General features: G+C 35.0%; 1 protein-coding gene across 2 annotated transcripts in view; it reads right to left on the bottom strand.

Moving 5' to 3' along the window:
- LOC125073675 overlaps positions 1 to 21,508 on the bottom strand; it is a 112,653-nt gene that overhangs the window by 8,266 nt on the left and 82,879 nt on the right. Inside the window, exons 3-11 of one of the 2 annotated variants that reach the window (XM_047684622.1) lie at positions 19,975 to 20,095; positions 15,676 to 15,806; positions 9,610 to 9,702; positions 7,462 to 7,612; positions 3,715 to 3,826; positions 1,379 to 1,640; positions 1,232 to 1,342; positions 626 to 756; positions 104 to 312 (exon numbers count right to left, since the gene is read on the bottom strand). In XM_047684622.1, the coding sequence (XP_047540578.1) occupies positions 104 to 312; positions 626 to 756; positions 1,232 to 1,342; positions 1,379 to 1,640; positions 3,715 to 3,826; positions 7,462 to 7,612; positions 9,610 to 9,702; positions 15,676 to 15,806; positions 19,975 to 20,095 (1,321 nt within the window). Of the gene's footprint in view, positions 1 to 103; positions 313 to 625; positions 757 to 1,231; positions 1,641 to 3,714; positions 3,827 to 7,461; positions 7,613 to 9,609; positions 9,703 to 15,675; positions 15,807 to 19,974; positions 20,096 to 21,508 lie in introns of both variants that reach the window. The other variant, XM_047684621.1, reaches the window with a different exon arrangement.

Here is a 21,508-nt window from a genome sequence, read left to right as displayed (position 1 = left end):
GATACAATTTATTAACAAACTAAGATATTTCATAATTCTAAGAATGAAAACGTCTATAACGTTTTTATTTTTGTAACTTTTTAATATAGCTAGTAGATCTCACCATCGTGGGCAGCTCCCTCATCAAAGCTGTATCCCTGCAGCTTCTTCCTCTGCTTCTGGGGCGAGGTCTTATGAGGAGAACGCTCCAAGGCCTTGGTTTCTTGCAACTTCATATGGATGGACTGGTGTGGTGCCGACCGGAAAGATCTATACTTCTTCGGGGATTGGTTTCTAGATTCCTTTCCATCCTTTTCATCACGTGGCAGAGCTCTGTAAACATCCAATTTCTTAAATATTTCGCAAATCGTGTTTAATTACCATACATTTTTAGCTTGAGTACCTACAACTAAACCTGCCTGATGATAATCTAAACTACGCATAGCATCAAAAATGGCTTCTTTATTTGCAATCTAAGCCATTCGTTGCTAGCACCAGCCCCATCGCTGATTGAACTTAAATAATGCTAGTGTAAGCAAACTTATCCTGCTCAAAGGACCTAAATAATATCTAACAGCAAACACTGTTGGTCCTTAGTGCCGGATGGTGTACCCTGATTAAGTAATAGTACTAGTGCATCACTTACTTGTGATTGGTGGAAGCGAGTGAAAGGGCTGACAGCGAGGACCGCCGGGACACTTGGTACCAGAGCTCGATTTGCTTATTGTAAAGCTGAGTGATGTGTTCAGGAGCTAGCTCAGTTCCCCAGCCGCGGTACTGTCGAATTAATGGCAATTTGAATATGATGGAAGCATGATTGTGATATACCACTTTTCAAATGTTTTCAATGTCGTAGGGTTCGATAGATTTGATAAGTGGTATATAATGCTAAGTTGCCAATATATGGATGACGGCTTGGGATTTTGGCGTGATTTGGGAGATTTCAAAACAATTGGTAGCAAAAGGGGAAACATTAACGAAATAGTTTTATTCTTTTTTCGTTTTAGTATATTTGCGGTGGGTGCGTACTTGTTTTCGTAGACGTGCTATTTTCATAATGGTATCAAAAATGTAGAATCGTAGGGTCTTTTCCTATAGCCGTTCTAGGTGGTTGTCTATTCCTATTCTTCATTTTCCAATAATGAGCTTCTTGGAGAGGCTCAAAATGGCCCTGTTTTGGCAATTGTATCAATGGCAACGTCCAATAAGACGAATATGTGTGTATAAACTAGTATCGTAGAGGGGCGCAGACCTTATATTCGCCGGCGCGCTTGCGCAGATCCAGCACCTCGCGGTACCACGAGTCGCCCTGCGCGAGGCAGAGCGGCTGCAGGCCGGCCGCGCGCAGCGTGCTGGCTGAGTCCTCCCCGGCCCCCACGCGCAATCCCGCCCCCACTACCCTCGCTCCCGACCCCGGCCCTGCTAGCGTCACACCCGCCCCTGCCCCCTCCGTCTCCCCCACCAACCTCTCGCTCGCCTCCTCAATCGACTTCCCTTTCCCCCTGCATTTCGTAAATTTCCCTTTAGACGCCTCGTACACGTATTGAGAGAACGGTCTAAATTTCTTTTTGTACTCGCTTTTGTAACGTTTCCTATTATCTTTGGAACGATCCTCCCCGTTGTATATGAGGGCCGATAGCGCGCTACGGAACGTCGATTTTCTGCAAAATTCCATTTCAAGTCAGACGTTTGACGTTACGATGATATGCGGCAAAATAAGAGCTCGCGCCGAGCCAGGTTAGTAAGATTCATGCTCAAATAATTGTTAAGCTCGCAATGGTGGTTAGGATGTTAGTCCTGGAAGAGTCTAGAAGGATCCGCCGACACGGGCCGCGCGCACGTGTCGATAGACTTGGTGTCAGAAGTGTTAGGTGATACAACGAAATACAATCTAACAAAAATTTGAATAACGGTAACATCGACAAAAGTGCAGGACACATCGATATTAAAAAAAGAATCTATTAGATGACATTCCGAACTAATACAATATAGTTTGGTCTAATACTACTCGGCCTAGGAACCGCCACCCTGACGAGAGTTAGATGTAAGCAAATACCAAAAACGAAATTTAGACTTGTTCTGCTTAACCAAGTAAGTGTGAGAACGGAAATAAATAGGGCAGAACAAACACGTAGGAAACTTTTACTCCATTTTTAATTTTTTTTTTAGAATAAAAAAATATTGTTAAGATATAAATAATGTTGCTGGAATAAAATTAATAAATGATATGAATAACTATGATAAACCCTAAACCTTCGAAGCTGCTGGTTCGCGTGAATTGTTATTACAAGGTTGAAAAAGTAAAAAAAAGGTTTCATTTAGGCACTATTGCCATGTAACCTTGACCTTGTTTGCATACTGTCGCAAATAAAACTGCCTCCAAGGTCACGGGAGACAATATCACTTCTGGCAAGTTAAATATAGATGTATGTATCAACAACATAAATTTATTGTTTCACAATAAAACAAATTTACAACTAGTTAACATATTAATTTAGTTAATTTTAATATATTTTTTTATAGAAGTGAAACTTCTTTAGCAACGTTGTGATTTGTAATTCAATTATACTAAAATGCGTAACGGAAAAGAACAACGACGAACAAAAATAATTAATTATTAGGTTTCACTTCTCCTAATTTTGTTTTAACTTGTTCTTACAGTAACGGTTCAAGGTCAAACTTGAATGTGACGTTTCTATGTGTAACGTGTGAAAAGAAAACGTTTCTGATGCAAAGTTTAACTCCTCTAACGTGTTTGGGATGAAGCTTTGGTTATTTTTCGTTTTTTTTTTTTGTAAATGCATTATTTGTTTTTTTGTCGCGTTACATACTAATTGTGATAAGCTGTTCGCTTTTTAAAAATAAGTCACAAAATAATCTACTTATACAATGAATGGGGAGTTTAAGCATTTTAATTGACATTTGTATAAAAGTAAGAAATTAAATAGAAAATATTTATATTGAAATTAAAAAAAAAAAAATCCGCAGTAAAAGTTTCCTTCGTGTATAGATAAATACACAAATCTAGACACATATCAAAAGCAGTTAGCAGTGACGTAATTTTTTTTTTTTTCTGTAAAAAACAATAAAATCTTCACCTGAAAAGATTTCGTCATATTATCTCTATTAATGTAAATAAAATTCATATATAACTATATTATACAATATTTTGTATTAGTATGTGTACGTCCGGAATCTCACGGATTTTTCGTTGTGTTTGTTATAAATGAAAACGATACAGAATGTATTATCTCCATGAAACAAATTATAGTTTGCAAAGAAGCTGCGTCAGCAGAAGCGAAGCGTTTGTAATGGGAAATGATTCAGAAGTGTAAGTGTGTTGTTATAGACTGTTCCTGTTTATATTTACAATTAAAAATATATATTTAAAAAAAATCATGCAAGGGATAAGTTAAAGAAACAATCTATAAATAATTATAATGTTAAAAGCACGAATGATATCGTGAAATAAGCTTAGCTGATAACGAGAAGTTATTCATTTTATTCCAGTTATAATAAATATGTTCTCGTTTCATTATGTTTTATCAAAAATAGTTATGATCGATCGTTATTTCATACTTGTTTCGTAAAATTAAACTTTAAGTATAACATTTTAAAGTTGATTTTTATTTAAAATGACAAAATAATATGTTAAGTTATATCACTTTGATAAAAGTATGAAATATGATCTTTTATAGGGTGTTTTAGAAAAAGGGTGTTAGTTAAAATCATTACCTCTGGACGCCCGGTTTCTGACCGTTCCACAGATAGTCTTCGATGTACCGTTTGTGACCGTCGTCGTGGTCACCGTCCACGTGGTTCATGAGCGGTTCAGCCTCTACCGACCCTGGAATTGTTATAAAAAACATTTCAGTATAATTATTGACTTAAAAAATGTTGTCATGTTCTAATTTTAAATAATTAAAAATAAGTTGTTTTTATGTACTCGTATATATTTGCTATGGTGTGCGTGTCCATAATCGTCCATTACAAGATATATTGTCTTGTTTTTTTTTGTCCACAATAATGCAACATATAATATATATATACAGTGGCGTAGCTAGGTGGATAAGGTCCCTGGTGCATACAATAAGAATCGGGCCCTCACCCCCTTTTCCACCCCCTCTATATTGCCCTTCAAAATTACAGATAGGAAAAAAAATCTTGTGAGCAGGCTCGAGGTTTTCTAGCTTCTAGAGCTGGCGAGTTGGCTGACCCGATTTTTTCAAAGCTTAGGTTAGTGCCCCTCCTGAGCTCCGGGGCCCTGATGCACCACCTGGCCCTACGATAGCTATGGCACTATATGTATATATAATAAAAATAAAATATTAAGCTACTTGGGATCTTGGGAACTAAGAAGTTGTAATTCTGTTCAATAAGTTATGAGTGGGCTCACCAAGTATATTTGTATTTTTATCGGCCGCCGCGGCTTCGCTCGCGTTTTAGGAGTTGGTCTCCAGGTGTTAGGCATAAAAAGTAGCTTGAAATCCTTCCTTGGAATTCAAGCTTGCTTTATACCAAATTTCATCGAATTTGGTTCAGTTCAGCCGTGAAAGAGCAACCAACAGAAGAACAGACAGACAGAGTTACTTTCGCATTTATAATATTATTAAAGATTGTTTCTAGAAAATTCTTTTCACTTCTCTGAAGAAGTATCTTCGCGGTAAATAAGCTAAATAACAAAGTGAACAGTCAGAATCGTAAATTAATCCGAATTCAAAGTTACGGAGATATTCAAATCAGTTCTGAACTTACAATTAGTGAAGTTTGACGGATGGATCTTTGCATACTGTTCGAATAACTGAGCGAGATCGTGTACCTGTCTGAAAATTGTTTCAGATACGGCTCGGAAGACTCTGAGATCTCACAGACGTGTTATGACTTTTGATAAGGTTGTTGATTGCCCTTTTAGTTATAGATTTGATTTTAGGGTTTTACGAGTATGATATTATTTATAACATATGTTATTAAGCTAGTTGGAACTTTTTGATTTTTTTTTAAGTTTATGTGAAATAATTGTGTCTCCACTTAACGTGTTCTCGTTTTTGGATTTAATCATCAATGTCAACCACAAGAGGTGCAAAAAAGAAACCTTTGACATTTTTGCACCTCTTTATTTCTCTGAATTTACGCGACATCATTGGTCGACATCTTGAGTTAAAAATGGCGCGTTTAATGTAAACGAAGTTGGTATTGGATTTTAGTCTGACCCGAGATTTTCATCATTTGGTGGTAGGGTTTTGTGCAAGCCCGTCTGGGGTCACTACCTACCAATCAGATATTGTACCGCCAAACAGCAGTACTCAGTATCATTGTGTTCCGGTTGGAAGGGTGTGATGTAAGGAATGGTTAATATTTCTTACAGAGACTTACCACCAGGTAGCCCATTTGCTCGTACGCCTAACTATATCGTACAAAAAAAATAGTTATGCTTCGTCGGTTGTGAAGTATTACCTCTAATATTTATGTTAAAAGAGTGGTTGAATTTAATTCTATAATTCTCTCATCTAAATATCAAACGCATGGATGAAATATTCGTTGAAAACTTAGATCTGCAAATATGATTGAACATTCCTCCATTAGCTAATAAGAAACTGTAACTACACTGTCTATATTAAAGTAAGTTTATTAAATCAATCCAATCCAAATTTAGAGCGGATTGATTCGGAATTTATTCTGGAATATTTATTCAAATACAATCAATTAAAGTCCTCAGAACATTTATATTATTGCGGGACAAATGTTTACACAGGATTTTGTAGAATAATTAATTTTTTTTTTAATATAAGGTAATATAGCATTAACGGCTTCACAGGGATACAATAAGGTGTGTATAAAAAACATTGTGTTTGATCAAACGTAAAAATAAAATTTTTTTTTGGACAAGGAATGTTAAAAATCTCGTTTTACTCTTGAATAAATGAGGTTACTAATGAAAGCCGCATTAAAATCCACTGCGGGGTTTAAAAGATATCAACGTATAGACAGCGGGAAGCGACTTTGTTTTATGCTATATAGAGATTCAGATGAAATAAAATTTCATCTTGAAGATTGAATTTGATTTTTTAGCCTTGTCCTAGAACATTTACAGTTTAGTAACTATACTCTTATCATTTAAAATGATAAGCGAACGTTTAAAGTCTGTATTCAACAGCGGAGCATATATTTTCCAATAAGGGAAGCCCGCTTTCCTGTTTGGAATATCATTTTTTATCATTAAAATTAATTCAACATAAAAAGCCTACACAGTTTTTTATTTGGTGAGTGGTAATAATCGTTACAAAATAATCGATTTCAATTGAATTCGTTCCTATTTCATTATCAGAAAAAGATAATTGCGACATTACGGATTTTTCTGCAGAATAATAATATGAAAATAAATATTTAAATATTCATTGACAGCCGAGATGGCCCAGTGGTTAGAACGCGTGCATCTTAACCGATGATTTTACGGTTCAAGCCCAGGCAGGCAACACTGAATTTTCATGTGCTTAATATGTTTAATTTCAATGAAATTCTGCCACATGTGTATTCCACCCGCATTAGAGCAGCGTGGTGGAATATGCTCCAAGCCTTCTCCTCATAGGGAGAGGAAGCCTTAGCCCAGCAGTGGGAAATTTACAGGCTGCTAATGTGGGAAATTAACAGCTGAACGGATCTAAATGAAATCTATCAATAACAACTGCAAGCCAACTGCACCACACGCGGGCGAAGTCACAGTTGAAAACTAGTCATTAAATAATTTTACAAAAAAGGAATGTTCTATATGAAATTTTCTTGGACCCTCAAGTAAACCCCCCCAAGAGCTTTGTGCAAGCCCCTCTGGGAAGGTCCCACCCACTCATCAGATACGTTGTAAGGAATGGTTAATATTTTTTACAGCACTTTTGTATATGGGTTGTGGACTACTTGCCAGGTGACTCATTTGCTCCACCTACCAGTACCAAAAAAATAGATCAGGGGTCAAATAAAAATTCAGTACCACTATAATACAAGAGAGAAAGAGTTTTGTTAGTTATTAACTGACTGAGCTACAGTAATTGCTTGCAAACGAGATATTTGGTCTCATTCTTGACAGTGCATTGTCTATTAAAAATTATAACAATGACAAATATTCCATTGTTTATTCGTATGGATGACCCCTTAGAAGGTATTTCACCTTATTTTGAATTTTTTTAACAATTAGTTTTGTTTACGAGTTACAGAGTCTATAATGCGTAATTCAGACGCAACGGATACGACCAATAACGGATAGTAGATGTAGGGTAAATATACGAGGATACTAGGTATGTAAACGTCACTTCAACAGTATAGAAAACGAATCGTTTTTGGAATACAATAACCGGCTTCAGTCAGTTATTTATTGCCCAATGTGTATTGGGTAAATACTTGTTGCCTTAGGTAAATACTTGTTGCCTACAAATAGTTCTCGTACTTATCGTAATTCGTTTCTTGACTTCGATTTATGAGGGTTCAACCAACCTTCAGCTACAGCAGCTTTCTTGAGCGCCCCCATGGAAATACTCTTCCTTGGTACGTCGGTGTCCTTGGGCCAGGCGTACTGGTTGCGGTACTCAGTGCTGGCAGCTTCAGGCTCCTTCACCGCCAGCACCTCGCCCAGCGCTGTGGTGGCCTATGTAAGTAAGGGTATTCGTTAATTATTATGATTAAATTGAAATTCAATATATTTTTTTTATCATAACAGTTTACATTAATATAGGAACAGTTAATATCCTGCAGCTAAACTAAGACATTAGAGAGTATGAATAGAATCATTTACGTATTTTTTGGTAGCGGTTGTTGAATTTATGGCTGATATTTGCGAGTACCTTTTTTATTTTATCTCGCTTGAAAAACGCATGGCGCATTTTCCCACATGGGATTATTCGGTGCTCAGGACACCTAGTGCGCTCTAGTAAACCAGAACTGCCACCAAAAATTCAGCGGTACCCTCTTAAAAAATCGAGATCGCTTGCGTAAACTAGAGTGACGTTGTGTCTAAGGAGCTAATTTATTTTCGTGATTCAGCAATTTACTTAGAGATGCACAAAATATTTTTCTTTGAGCACATTTTTGAACAAAGAAAACTCAACAATGTTCGACTTATTTATGTTAGATACACAATAAAATTTATGTCAATTTAGGTTTTACTGCTCTCACAGTTAAAATATAAGTTTAATGATGGAAGTTACTATACAGTTTACAGTATTATTTTGCATGATTCTTGGCAAAACCATTGATGCCATCGTCGAAAAAAAAAATCATTAATTCTCTATGACTCGAGTATTTACAAAAGGGCGTCTTAATTGCGATAAACTATACAAAATAAATGCTTCATAGATTTGCCCCACAAATCTGCCTAGCCTAAACAGTCAGTTGGTAAGCCCACCACTAAATTTGGAGTTAATTACGCTAAGCTTATCCAGTCCAATTGGAAAATTAAAGGGACATCGCCCAATCGGAAGCCGTACAGGCAGATGTGATACTCATACAGCCGGTAGTCCAGTGTAATAGGATTGTTTCTACTCGGAAAATATATGTTATCTGTGTAACATTGATGTGTTCACTGACCACGGATAAAATTGATTGATTGTGAAATTTATAATCCATTGCAATGACAGGTAGTAACAGCCTGTAAATAATTTCTGGCCAAATGCTAAAGGGTCATTTGGAGCTGGTAACGATATACATTTCTTATTAATTTATTAAAAAAACACAACTCAACATACCCACGAACGAAGGCATAATTTATTCAGTTTAAACAAAAAAAAAAAGAAATAGTTATTATCTTTAACCACGTTATATACAAATATCATTTTTTAATTGTGTAAGATCTGGTTTTGTGAAGAGAAATAAACATTATTGTTATTAAATTCTGGTGAGGTTTTGTGTAGACTTGTCTAGGGCGCCAGTTATTACCGCCAAACAATATTGCATATGGTGGTCCGATTTGAATGGTGACTAGGCAACTATTATTTCAGACTTAAGGGTTAGCTTAAGACTGTTGTTTGGCGATGTATTAATCAAATCAGATCTCCACCACCAATGATCTGATTTTTCATTGTCCCAGTATACATAAACACAAAATTATATTTGAGCGTCTATCTTCCTTAAATCCTTAAATAAAATATACCAAACACTTCTTATAAGAACACATTATTCAAAACAGTATGTTTTAAATTGTTATCGCTTGGTTTTGTATTCCGTTTTGAAGGATAAGTGAGCCAGTATAACTGCAGGCACAAGGGACATCTTAGTCGGTTTCTTACAGCGTCAATGTCTATACGAAATGGGCAGTGGTGACCACTCACGATCAGGTTTCATAAATATATCACTGCTTACGGCTTTGTCTATACTTGTCGTGTAGGGGATTAGTTAAACAACACTGCGTCTTCTTCTTTCTAATGTGAAATCAATATTAACAGAAAGAGATAGATTAGTGTAATCAAACACCTACGAAACAACGTATATAGGGCTGTCGGTATAAAAATACATTTGTATATATTGTTACAATTACGTAAATTAAATTACAAGAACATTTATTATAAGACAAAATATTGTTAGCAATTATGGATGATTCAGGGTTGATGATGGAGTACTACCAGATCGATCATTCATAACAATGATTACCTTAGGTTCAACGGTGTCCGTCCAGCGAGGCTGACGAGGTCCTTCAGACTTGCTGCGTCTCCCGGCGCGCTCTGAATCATTTCTCTGAGCGCTCTAGAATGTTTAATTATACATTAATGTGGAAACTAGCTGAACTAAATCGTACTAGCAAATATACGAAATATGGAATTTTAGACATGGCTTTATTGATATCTCGTGAATAATGAATCAAGAAGCCGTTTTCTTGAATGAATATTTTTGTTTGTGTCTTGTACATATATTAAGAATTTTTATATTATGTTACATATTTTATGTCATTTACAATTCAGTTGTTATCTACCAAAATAAGTAAAAAATACCTACGTAATATTAGTGTTATTAAGTTCGTTTGTTCAAAATAAGACTTTAAGAACTTATTCGTCATATACGTATTGACAAAAATTTGTATAAGGCATATTTTTCTTAGAGAAATACTTATAACTACCTGAATCAAGTTATATATTTTTAAAATCTCAACTAATATTATACATGCGAAAGTAACTCTGTCTGTCTATCTGTGATGTAATAATATGAAGCAAAGGTTGAATTTGAAGGAAGGTCATAGCCTTTTTTTGCTTTACACCGAATCCTAAAATACAAGTTGAGTCGCATGCGACAAATAATTCTATTTGTTAAAAGAAAACCACGACACCTTAACTTTAAAATACCTCAATGGAAGTTATCAAACCACACAGTTTATTATTTGAATTTTCAACAAAAGCTTTGATCTCAAGAAGTATTGTCATAGCGATATTAATTGCAGCTGGAATCAATACGTCATTGTTCTTTAAATATTACGATTCGTCGTGAAAAAAAACGTACTTTCTTTATTCAATGCGGTTTTTAATTCACCCAACCACTACCTACAAATAGATGAAAAAATAAGAATAGATTTAAAGCGGTCTTTTAAAACAATAGTTTCGAAAAACCAGAGCAAATTCTTTAAGAAATAAATTTGACACTCGATGTTCTCAATTGTAAAATGTTGTAATCGACCTCAGTGCTACGCAATTTTGATGCTTGTAGGCTTTTGATTGTATTATTATTGAAGTCAATTTCGCTTATTATTTTCTTTCATTTCACAACTGACCATTTATTTTTATGACACTTAACTTACGTACTGAGTTCTCGAATTTGCAGTAATTGTCCAATTACGCGATGTAGTCATTATATTTTGATATGCTTGTAAACAAATATTGATGTTGATATATGATGATTTTCAAATAATAAATTTGGCTTAGAAAAGCTAAAGTTCAAAAGGTCGACCAAGATTTTTTTCTGTCTTCTAAGTTAAAGGTATAAATTTTGTTGTTTTGAAATAATTCGGCTTTCTTGGTTGATACGAAAATTTTGATTATATACTCTTATTTGTATTTTTTACGCTCTACAATTTGAATCATATAATTTGAAAGTTCACCTACCATTGATTCGATTCTTGTTGATAACTTGGTTTTCTACGTTTTCTTCTTTCTCGTTAAACATATCGATAAAAGAGTTTATAATCAAACGTGTAGAACTTCTTTATACGTTCTATGTTATTTCTCCAACACAAAATTTACCAATTATTTAAAAATTAAATTTAAGTTTTTGCGTATATTTTTTTTCTGGTCGATTATCTGAAACTCGACCAAAGCGACGATCCGATTATAAAAATAAAAAAATCTATCAACTGACAAATAAAAACTCTGTAGGCTGAGCTGCGAACAGTGTCGTGGAAATTCCCTTAGGCAATTTAATTTTCGAGAAGAATTTTTTTAAATATTGAAATTAAATAAACGAGTTTCAATAATATTTTTTTATAGCATATATTTTTATGTTATCATAATTTCTCCAAAGACTTGCTGTTCTGTGTCGTTGTTATGGTTATGTTATGTTATTTTAATGTGCATGCATTTTATTGCTAGGTAGCTTTACAATCTCAATCCGTGAACTGCTTGATTTCTGACAAGATACATTAATCTGAAGTCACTCTCGGTTCTGATTGCAACTTTTAACCAAAATATTCCACAAGGAAATCTTAACCTATATACACTTTTACGTTCTATATCATATAACAGAGCCAATATCTACATGCTCAAAGCATAATATCTTTGTACAAAAAGTTTGATGCCACATACGAATGTCTACGGTCAGTGGTGACCATTTAATATCAGATGATCTATTTATCCATCTCTGGGACTGAAAATTTCTTAACAGAATAACCCAATGAGTTTTTACTAGTCATCCAGTATTTAAGTTCATAATGTTAAGACCTGCAGACAATATGCTCCAGCATCTAGACTAATGAGGTCGTTACAATCAAACACACACATAACATAATATTATAGTATTGAGTTCGTTTATCAACTCTTATATAATTGAACTCGATACTGCAAATCAAGCGTTTGTTGTAATCTGAGCAATATCACTTACGTCACGTTCTGAATACAGAAGGATTACTCGTACCATATACAGATTAAATATTAATTTATTGAAAAGTTTGAAAACGATATAAAGTTTATTCTATTTTTAATTAAAATCATAAACAAACAGGATTTTTCTAGAAGAACCAATAAATTTATAAGCACTTTTGAATCGTCATTTAACAAATTATATTAACTAAAGCTACCACCGGTTAGGAATGTAGATTCTACCGAGAGGAACGCGCAAGAAACTCAGTAGTTACTCTTTTTCAACATTTAAAAATACTGTCATGTTAGTTAAATACAATTATATATGTATGTAATATATCCTGCCTGGAAGTCAAAAAGCATTAACTCCACGCTTTTTTATTATCTACTAGATTAATCATTTTGTGGTATCGATGAATCCTTAGTTGCTTTGGTCGTTTTTCCCAGAGACAATCAGACAATCTCGATTAATAACTTGTAGTAGGGAAGGTGAAAGATCTCGGAGTCGAATACCTAGCCGTTGGTTCGACCAGATTCTAAAATATATCGTTTCTATTTGTAACGTTTCAGTTTCAATGTAAAACGCTTCTGAAGCCATGTAAAAATAAAATAAAACTCTTCCTTTATTTCTTAACAGATGATATTTAGAATCGTTCGAAGGTAGCTTGTTAAGGGCGGATGTCGTTAAGGTGCACTGCCGCTACACACTTGAGTGAGTCTTATAACGAGAACTGATACCAGGTATAAGATTGGCATAAGGCTAATGTGAGCGTTAATATTTGTTAAATTGCCACCATTATCACGCTTATTTGAAGATTAATAACACTGAAATTGCCAAAGCAATGCCTTTTATATCATCACAACTTTTGTCTCATTATACTCATAGCGCTTTGGTAAAACAAGTTTAATTGACAATAAGGATTATATAACTGTAAGGTGTCGGTTGTATTATCTTTTTAAATGTTTTATTTGAAAATGTTTCGTTTATTCATTGAAATGAAACTTAATAAAATAATATTTAATTACTGAAAGTGTGTCATATTGGAAATGAAATGACACAACGATAAATCGCCATCACAAACAGACCACCGACCATAAGGAAAAAAACCTAACCTCTTATTTTCTATATCAAACCCAAAAAAGATCAATATTATATATATTACTAGCAACCCACTCCGGCTTCGCTCGGGTGAAATGCTGATACTAAATACACTCCAGAATGTTTTACAACGCTCACAGTTTTTCAGTCATTAGACAATACAAAGCTTTGTATATGCTATAATATCTTGAATATGCATATAAATTACAAGTTGTAATTTGGGCTATATTGATCTATATTAAATGCACAATGTATTTAAGGTACTTAATTGGATAAGGAGTAACGCTGTGCTGCTTAAAATCGCTTCGAAAATAAGCCATTATTTCTCGTGAAAAGTAAAGGATACAAATGGTTATTACGGGTTTTCTCTAAGAGATAGACATATACCATCGCAGACTTTTTTGAAGACATTTTTTAAGTGTACAATACTGTAGTACATTATTTTGATGTATCTCGTAGGGTTCATTTCAGCCAGCGTTTGCAACGTAAGCACAAAATTGTGTTGTGTAATTTTAAAGATCTAAGCATACATAGACAGACAGCGGTGAGCGACTTCGTTTTATACTATGTAATGATGATAAATTACTTGATGATTTAGCTTCATTAAAAGTATAACACCTCGCCTCCACTGGTGACAGGAAGGCTGGTTCGATTTTTGCCCAGATGATTAGAATTGCGATTCAACGGGGAAATTCTGCTAGTATTCTTGCCACCATTCCAAGGGTTCAAGATTTATTCAGTAACTATTTTTAATTAATATTTGTATACTTTTTTTTATGTTATGGGGGCAAACGAGCAGGAGGCTCACCTGATGAAAAGAGATTACCACTGCCCATGGACATTTGCAAAACCAGGGTTGCAGGTGCGTTGCCGGCTTTTGAAGAATACGTACGCTTTTTCTTGAAGGTACCCAAGCCGTATCGGTTCGAAAAAACCACCGGTGAAAGCTGGTTCCACAGAGTGGTTGTGCGAGGCAGAAAATGTCTTAAAAATCGCGCTGTTGTGGATTTTCGGACATTTAGGTGGTGCGGGTGAAATTTGGAATTTTGACAAGATGTCCGAGGTGAAATTCAGCTGCCGGGATTAATTCAAACATTTCCTCGGAACATTCCCCGTGGAAAATTCGGTAGAAGATGCAGAGTGATCCAACATCTCTACGCAGAAAATATATTTAAGGACTTAATGTTACCCAAAAAGTAATGTCAAAAGTTTTTTTGGGAAGAAGTTTTTTTACGCGGCTAGCAGTGGTAGAAATCGTAGCGTTAAGAAGGCGACCTTTCTCTTTTTCTTTCTTTAATAAACCGTTTTATATAAAATTATTTAAAGTTATTTTTTGTTATTGTTTTAATTCACACGATTTAAGAAAAAAATTGTCAGTTAATAATAATTTTGTCCGGAAAATAGTTCTGACTGTAAAATAAATAAATATGAATTATTTTTACAGAGACAGTACTATAACAATGATTGAATAAAGTTGGTATCAAAAGTCTTCGTGCATTTCCTTTGAGTCTGCTTCAAGGTACTTGAACGATGAATGCAAATTACTCTGTATAAGGGCCAGTTTTCCAAGAAAGTTTCTTAAAGGAGGAGCGACACGATGCGCCACAAGTGTATCTGACTTTTTTTTATTAGAAAGTAAAATGGAAATGGACTGGACATACAATTAGAAGAAAGGAAAAATGGTCAAAATCAATAGAGAACTGGTTTACTGGTTACTGGTTTAAAAGACGTACCCACTGAGAAGATGGTTGGACGATATTTAAGTACGTCAATATTATAAATCAAGATCGTTCAACCCAGATATTTTCCTGAATCAGTAAAATATACTGATACTATACAATCCCCTGATTCTTTAAAAACGGTAAAACTGTGCTCATATTTAATAATTACATCGTCAGTGTACTTCATGCGGCCAATAAATCTGCATCCTTAATTATCCTTCTCTATGTTATTCGTATTTGAGGTAGTAAAAACACGTCATGCCACACAGACATAATATACGACCCGTGTTTTGGACAGATGTGGCCCAAATTTCAAGCAGGTAAAATTTCAAGGCGCAGTTACCTATTTAATAATACTAGCTGAACCTGCGGCTTTACCCGCGCGAAATATATAAACTTCAAACCCCTGTTTTACCTCCTTAGGGGTGGAGTTTCGTAAAAATCGTTCTTAACGGATGTCAACACTCTATAAGGAATATGCCAAATTTGAAGTTTGTAGGTGTTATAGTTTCTGGGATTTCGTGATTAATCAGCGAGTAGTATTTCGCTTTAATATAAATAAATTATATACTAAAAATCTCTTTGAAACATGCTGCATTTACTGGTATATCATTTTTATGTATATTGATTTAGAAGATTTTTAACAAGACATTACAAGAAAAGGTCTCCTTGTTCATTAGAATAAGTATCTTTTATTAAGATAAACATTGGTTGAACTGAATGTGTCAATGAATGTGTGGAAATTCGTTTATGTATGTCAGTCCTTAGCGTAACGAGATGTCTACTACGTCTTATGAAAGGGATTAAAGCTACATATTGTCTCGTCTATTCGTCTTACCCGGGCGCGGTCGAAGGCAGAAGCTTGTTGGGGGCGGATGTCATCGACGGGTGCGGGGTCGAAGAGTTCATTCGTCTTGTAAGCGACGCCAGGGTACTTCTTGCGGCGAGGCATTGCTGGCTCTATTGTTCCTGAAATAAGTTATCACGTTAGTAAGTAAAAGTAAGTAACAGCTTGCAAATGCAACCCTCGAATTCCTTTTTATATAGGTTGACGGACGAGCTAATGGACCACCTGCTGGTAAGTGGTCACCACCACCTACAGACAATGGCACTGTAAGAAATATTAATCATTCCTTACATCGCCAATATGCCACCAACCTTGGTCGCCATCAACCAAGATGTTATGTCCCTTGTGATTGTAATTACACTGGCTCATCCTTCAAACCGGAACACAGCAATACTGAGTACTGCTGTTTGGCGGTCGAATATCTTATGAGTGGCTGGTACCCAGACGGACTTGCTCAAAGCTCTACCACCAAGTAATAGTCCTTTACTCATATCCACATACAGTAACACTTAATAGTCAAAATAATAAGTATCCGTTCGTTCGTTGTTCATTTGTAATGCATATTTTATCAAGAAGATCCAAGTAAAAAAGTTAGTTAAGTTATTCTTATATGCCGCTGGAAAAAGATGTATATGATATCTGTACGCGCGAGAGAAAAGTGGACTGTAGTTTTGGAAAAAGGGGACTTGCTACCTCAAAACTGGGCTCTGACTTGTGAAGACACGTTCTTCTTGGGAGCTCTCCCTTGGTCTTCATACACTTGAAGAACACAGGCAAAGGGATGGGTTATATTACAGGAGAAGGATAAGTCCGTTACACAAGCTAATTTCAAAAGCGCGGCACACTCACAAAACATACGTTACCGCGGCTCACACGAGAAGGGAAGAGAAAAAAAAAAGTACGTCATACGTCAAATCATTCCATAGACAAATATCGACGTTTCAATTAATGTACGCATAAACCTAAATACACTACAATATCCTTCTGACTGACTTCGGTCACGCCTGCTAATATCCATGGACAATAGCCACCTGAGAAATAAGACTGCTCAAGTGTGTGCGCAAACTCAAGGCACTATCTCTCTTCTCACTCTCATAATCCGAACGGGGAATCAACACGAGTGAACAGTTCAGGGGCAGCGTCAACGGCTTAATTTTTAGGCACTCGACTGTTACTGCCGTCGGCCAACTCCCAAATTTCAGGTTTCTACTGAGAATTTCGGGATCGAAAACCCAACGATCTGGGTTTGAACTTCGAGATCTGCTATAAGCTAGCCACGAAACCGATGAGGAACAATGTCAATGGGAACGTATATTCATTGATTATGAAGGCGTAATGTTAGTAGATGTTATATGTTACACGGTATTATGAATGAAATGTTGCTATTTCTACAAGATAATAGTCCTAATATACAGCGTACTGGTAACCTTAATTGAATCTCTGTAAATGAGGCATAGTTAACGAGAATAACTGCATAAAAGACTTATATATCATCTCTTAAACGATTACATTACAGCATAGTCTAGTTCTAAAACGCCTACACTTAGAACTCGTGAGTGAAGATGTAGGCAGGTAGGCGTTTTGTATTTGATGAAAGCTGTTTAATATGCAATGAAAGGAATTAATTCTTAATATAAAATCTATGTAGTTTTTGGACTAAAAATGGCAATCCATAATAGAGATGATCTGATATTAAATACACGGGCCGAATACCATCCAGACCAGACATGGAATTCAGAATCCCAAGAAGACAAAACATACCTTTTCAATGACATATTCCGAATGTTCGTCTGGATTCTACGATATATTTGCAGACAGATATTTATTTTGCTTATGAATACCATATATCGATAAAAAAATTAGTGAATCAAATTCAAAACGACTTCTTAGTTGATATACTGTACACGTTGTGAATGAGATGATCGTCTCGAGGCTGTTTCAAATAACTAAACAAAACCGTGCTGAGTTTCTTTCGCCGGTTCTCCTCAGATCCGAGATGTTTATTTGCGAACCGGTGGTAGAACTTTGATTATCATGATGAGCAATTGTAACGCTTCGTAACGCTAATGTTGAATAATGATTTTAAACATTGAAACAAAATAATAATAATTCTCAATCTTAAATCGTGATGTTAGGTAAAAAAAATTGCAGGCAAACAAAAAACCACAAATGAAATCTCGATACACCAAAGTCAAGGACAAACTGATACAAATATAACAATAAAAAATTCATTTTTTTAACTTGTTACTCGGCATTGCCCATGTTCAATTTGAATTAACAATTTATTTCTATCTTTTCTTTATTTATTAAAATAAAAGGTGGATTTATATAGCACACTATGTTATGGAAGAATGGGAAACGAGTATGTATTATGCTTACTAGAGAGTCCCAACCTCAAATATGCAATTTTGCAATGTACGCTATAAAGAATAAAAATAGTCATCATTAGCAGCCTGTAAATTTCCCACTGCTGGGCTAAGGCCTACTCTCCCTTTGAGGTGGTGTCTAATTTCAACGAAATTCTGCCACATGTGTATTCACTAACCCGCATTGGAGCAGCGTGGTGGAATATGCTCCAAATCATCTCCTCAAATGGCCTTAGTCCAGCAAATGTGGGAAATTTACAGGCTGTTAATGTAAATAAAAATCGTATGCTATGGTAGACAACATTTTTTTTTAAAATATTATTTTGAACTAAATAATAATTAATTTTAGGTAATTCTAAAGCAAATTACTATATTCCTTGAACAGAAAATTTATCGACTAAATAATTAGAGGCAAATGAAGTGACGTCTTACTAAAGAGCTTCTCAACTTTAGTTATTTTTAATCTGTATTATTTACGTGTGTTTATTATATAATGTAATCTACACTATATTAAAAAAACGCCTTTCTATTATTTTTATTTGTGGAGGTAACCCCGACAAATAACAATAGAGAAACCAGCGGTACGGTGTCAAATAGCAATTAATTGTACTATTGTGTTCTGATTTGAACCGCGAATGAACTGGTGTATCATCAGGCGCAGGACATAATATATATGTATAGACTTATTTACCACAATTTGCCTTCCTGTTGTCCAATGAGTTAATTGTCTTTTTCTTATATAAAAACGTAATATCTCAGAAAATTATATACATACGAAAATTATAAATACAAAAGTAATTGCGTCTGTCGTATTTTTCAACATCATTAATCGAGACTCATCCACTACGTTGTACGTAATGACATTTGACGTTAAAGGAGTCTGTGTAAAAGCTCCGTTTATATAACGAAATCAAAATGACATACACGCGATCCTAGAGACCAATTAGGTACTAATAAATTGGCTAAAGTCAGAGCATACAATTTTCTGATCCTATATAATTATTCTATCCTATATGTTTATATACGATTTGAAGATTTATGGAGCATCGCGATACCTGTGACGTCAGCACGTCTTAATCGAGGTTGATGACGTCTTTTGCACGATTAATTTAATATACGATTCAATAAACAAGCCGATATTTGTCGTTAAACTAGACATATATTTGCAGGGTAGACGAGCGAAATCCTTGAGAAATGTCAACTTTGATAACGAAGATAATAACTTTGTGACCACAGGCTGTAGACCGTCTGCCATCTCTTTAAATTATATCTAATATTTATATAGTCTACACTATCGAGAGCTGAGATAACCGTAACTGGAAGACGTGGAAGATATTATTATAATATGTTTGATCAAATGATACTATATGTTTTAGTTTATATTTTATTGTGAAAATTCGATTTATTTTTTTTAATAAATTCGTGAATACAATTAAAAAAATATCTTTTAATATTGTCGTAGTCGTTGTCTATTTATGTATTTTTTTTCCTGATGGTAAATTATCAGCACCAATCAATAGACATTGGAACTGTTAAAACATTAACCAGTTCTTACAACGCCTCCAATCTTGGGAACTAAGATTTCATGTCTCTTGTGCCACTGGCTCAGTCACACTTCAAGCCGAAAACAATACTAAGTTTTTCTGCTCGATGGTAGAATATCTGATGAGTGGGTGCTACCTACTGATATAATTCCCATGCAAAGCTAAGAAAAATAAACGGAACGAGTATCTTCAAAGAAATTGAAGTTGCAAGCCCATCGAAAGCAACATTTTGCAAAATCCAGATGTATTTGAAGCTGGAATGCATGGAAACATCCACTAATCTTCAAATACACTGGTGAAATTAGTAAGGAGGGTTTAAAGAAAGCAAGTACCTATTATAGTTATGATAAATACGTTAATAATGTTTTTAATAGTCATACCCCGGGTGATGGGCAGTACTGTAGGCGGGGTGGGAGCTGGTTGCTTGACCACCCCCTGTTGCTGCTGCTGCTGTTCCTTGTACTCGTGCCATCTGTAAGTGCTGCGGTATTCCGAGTGCAGCTGAAACAAATAAAAATATTTTTTTATTTTAAAACATCATTCATATTTAGGAACAATTAAGTGTGCAGACAAAAGTGATTTCTCATATTTTTTTCCGTGGCAGTGGAATGCTCTTTCTATTTCCTGACTCCAGGCTGCTATTGAGATATAATTGATAGAAGACAGATGTACAGATACAAAAACGTAATCATTCTTATGGTCCGATTTGTTCAAAATTACGAACCCGTCGAGCTAATTACTTACGTAGCGAACCGAAAATATTTAAAGGTACGACTTGAAAGGAATCTAATTGAACATTTATAAATGGGCTTCTATTTTTATCTGATACGTCGCGAAAATTTTATAATTTTGTCGATGTACAAAAAATTTAAATATAGAATTTTGGACAATTCGGGCAAAGACTAGTAAACTTCGTTGCAGCTTCAGTGTAAACATGTGCCTGTAAATGTATCAGTTATACTTTTTCATGTGACATATTTTTTGGCGAGAGCCGAGATGGACCAGTGGTTAGAAGGCGTGCAACTGAATTTTAATGTGCTTAATTTATGTTTATAATTCATCTCGTGCTCGGTAGTGAAGCAAAACGTCGTGAGGAAACCTGCAAGTGTCTAATTTCAACGAAATTCTGCCACATGTGTATTCCACCAACCCGCATTGGAGCAGCGTGGTGAAATATGTTCCACACCTTATCCTCAAAGGGAGAGGAGGCCTTAGCCCAGCAGTGGGAAATTTACAGGCTGCTAATGTAAATGTAATATCTTTTGGCATAGCTTTTGGGTAATACTCGTATGCCGTGACAAACGATGTGACTTTATGAAATGCCGTCATATCCCTTTCCGCCGCTGTAATTATTCTCTTGTGTGTGGTGCGTATAATATATACTCTGCTATATGTTGTAATAATAATAAAAAACATATATTTATTTTATTAACGAAATAATATAGTGGATTTTGTTTCTTTACTTCAATAATCATTAATTTCGGTATTCGGTTCTATACGATCTCATCTCGCGACGTCGACATTTATCAAGGTAATTTCTAACAAGAACTTTATCATATGTTAGTTAGTTGTAGAATTGAATCTTCCACCGGTTCTGAAAGTTGATTCAACTGCTATAACTGGAAAGAAACTAAGCAATCACTTTTATTATAACTAGTGGTCGCCTATTGGCTTCAATCAAATTCAACCGTAATTCATTGCTAATAAAATATTAGATGCGTTGATTCGAAAGATACGTTGGAAAAATGAGGCTCAACTGGATGATACTTTGCCACTTCTACAATAAAAAAAATCTAATTAAAAAAAATATCATTGATGTTCATGATGTGTTTTGTCCTTGGTAGTGAACGTATATTAAGAATGTTTCTTATTAAATATTATGTAGGTAGATAAATGTGCGTGTTAAACGTATTG

This window comes from Vanessa atalanta, chromosome 25 (assembly GCF_905147765.1).
Source record: "Vanessa atalanta chromosome 25, ilVanAtal1.2, whole genome shotgun sequence".
Lineage (NCBI taxonomy): Eukaryota > Metazoa > Arthropoda > Insecta > Lepidoptera > Nymphalidae > Vanessa > Vanessa atalanta.
This window is presented reverse-complemented; position numbering and strand designations above follow the sequence as displayed.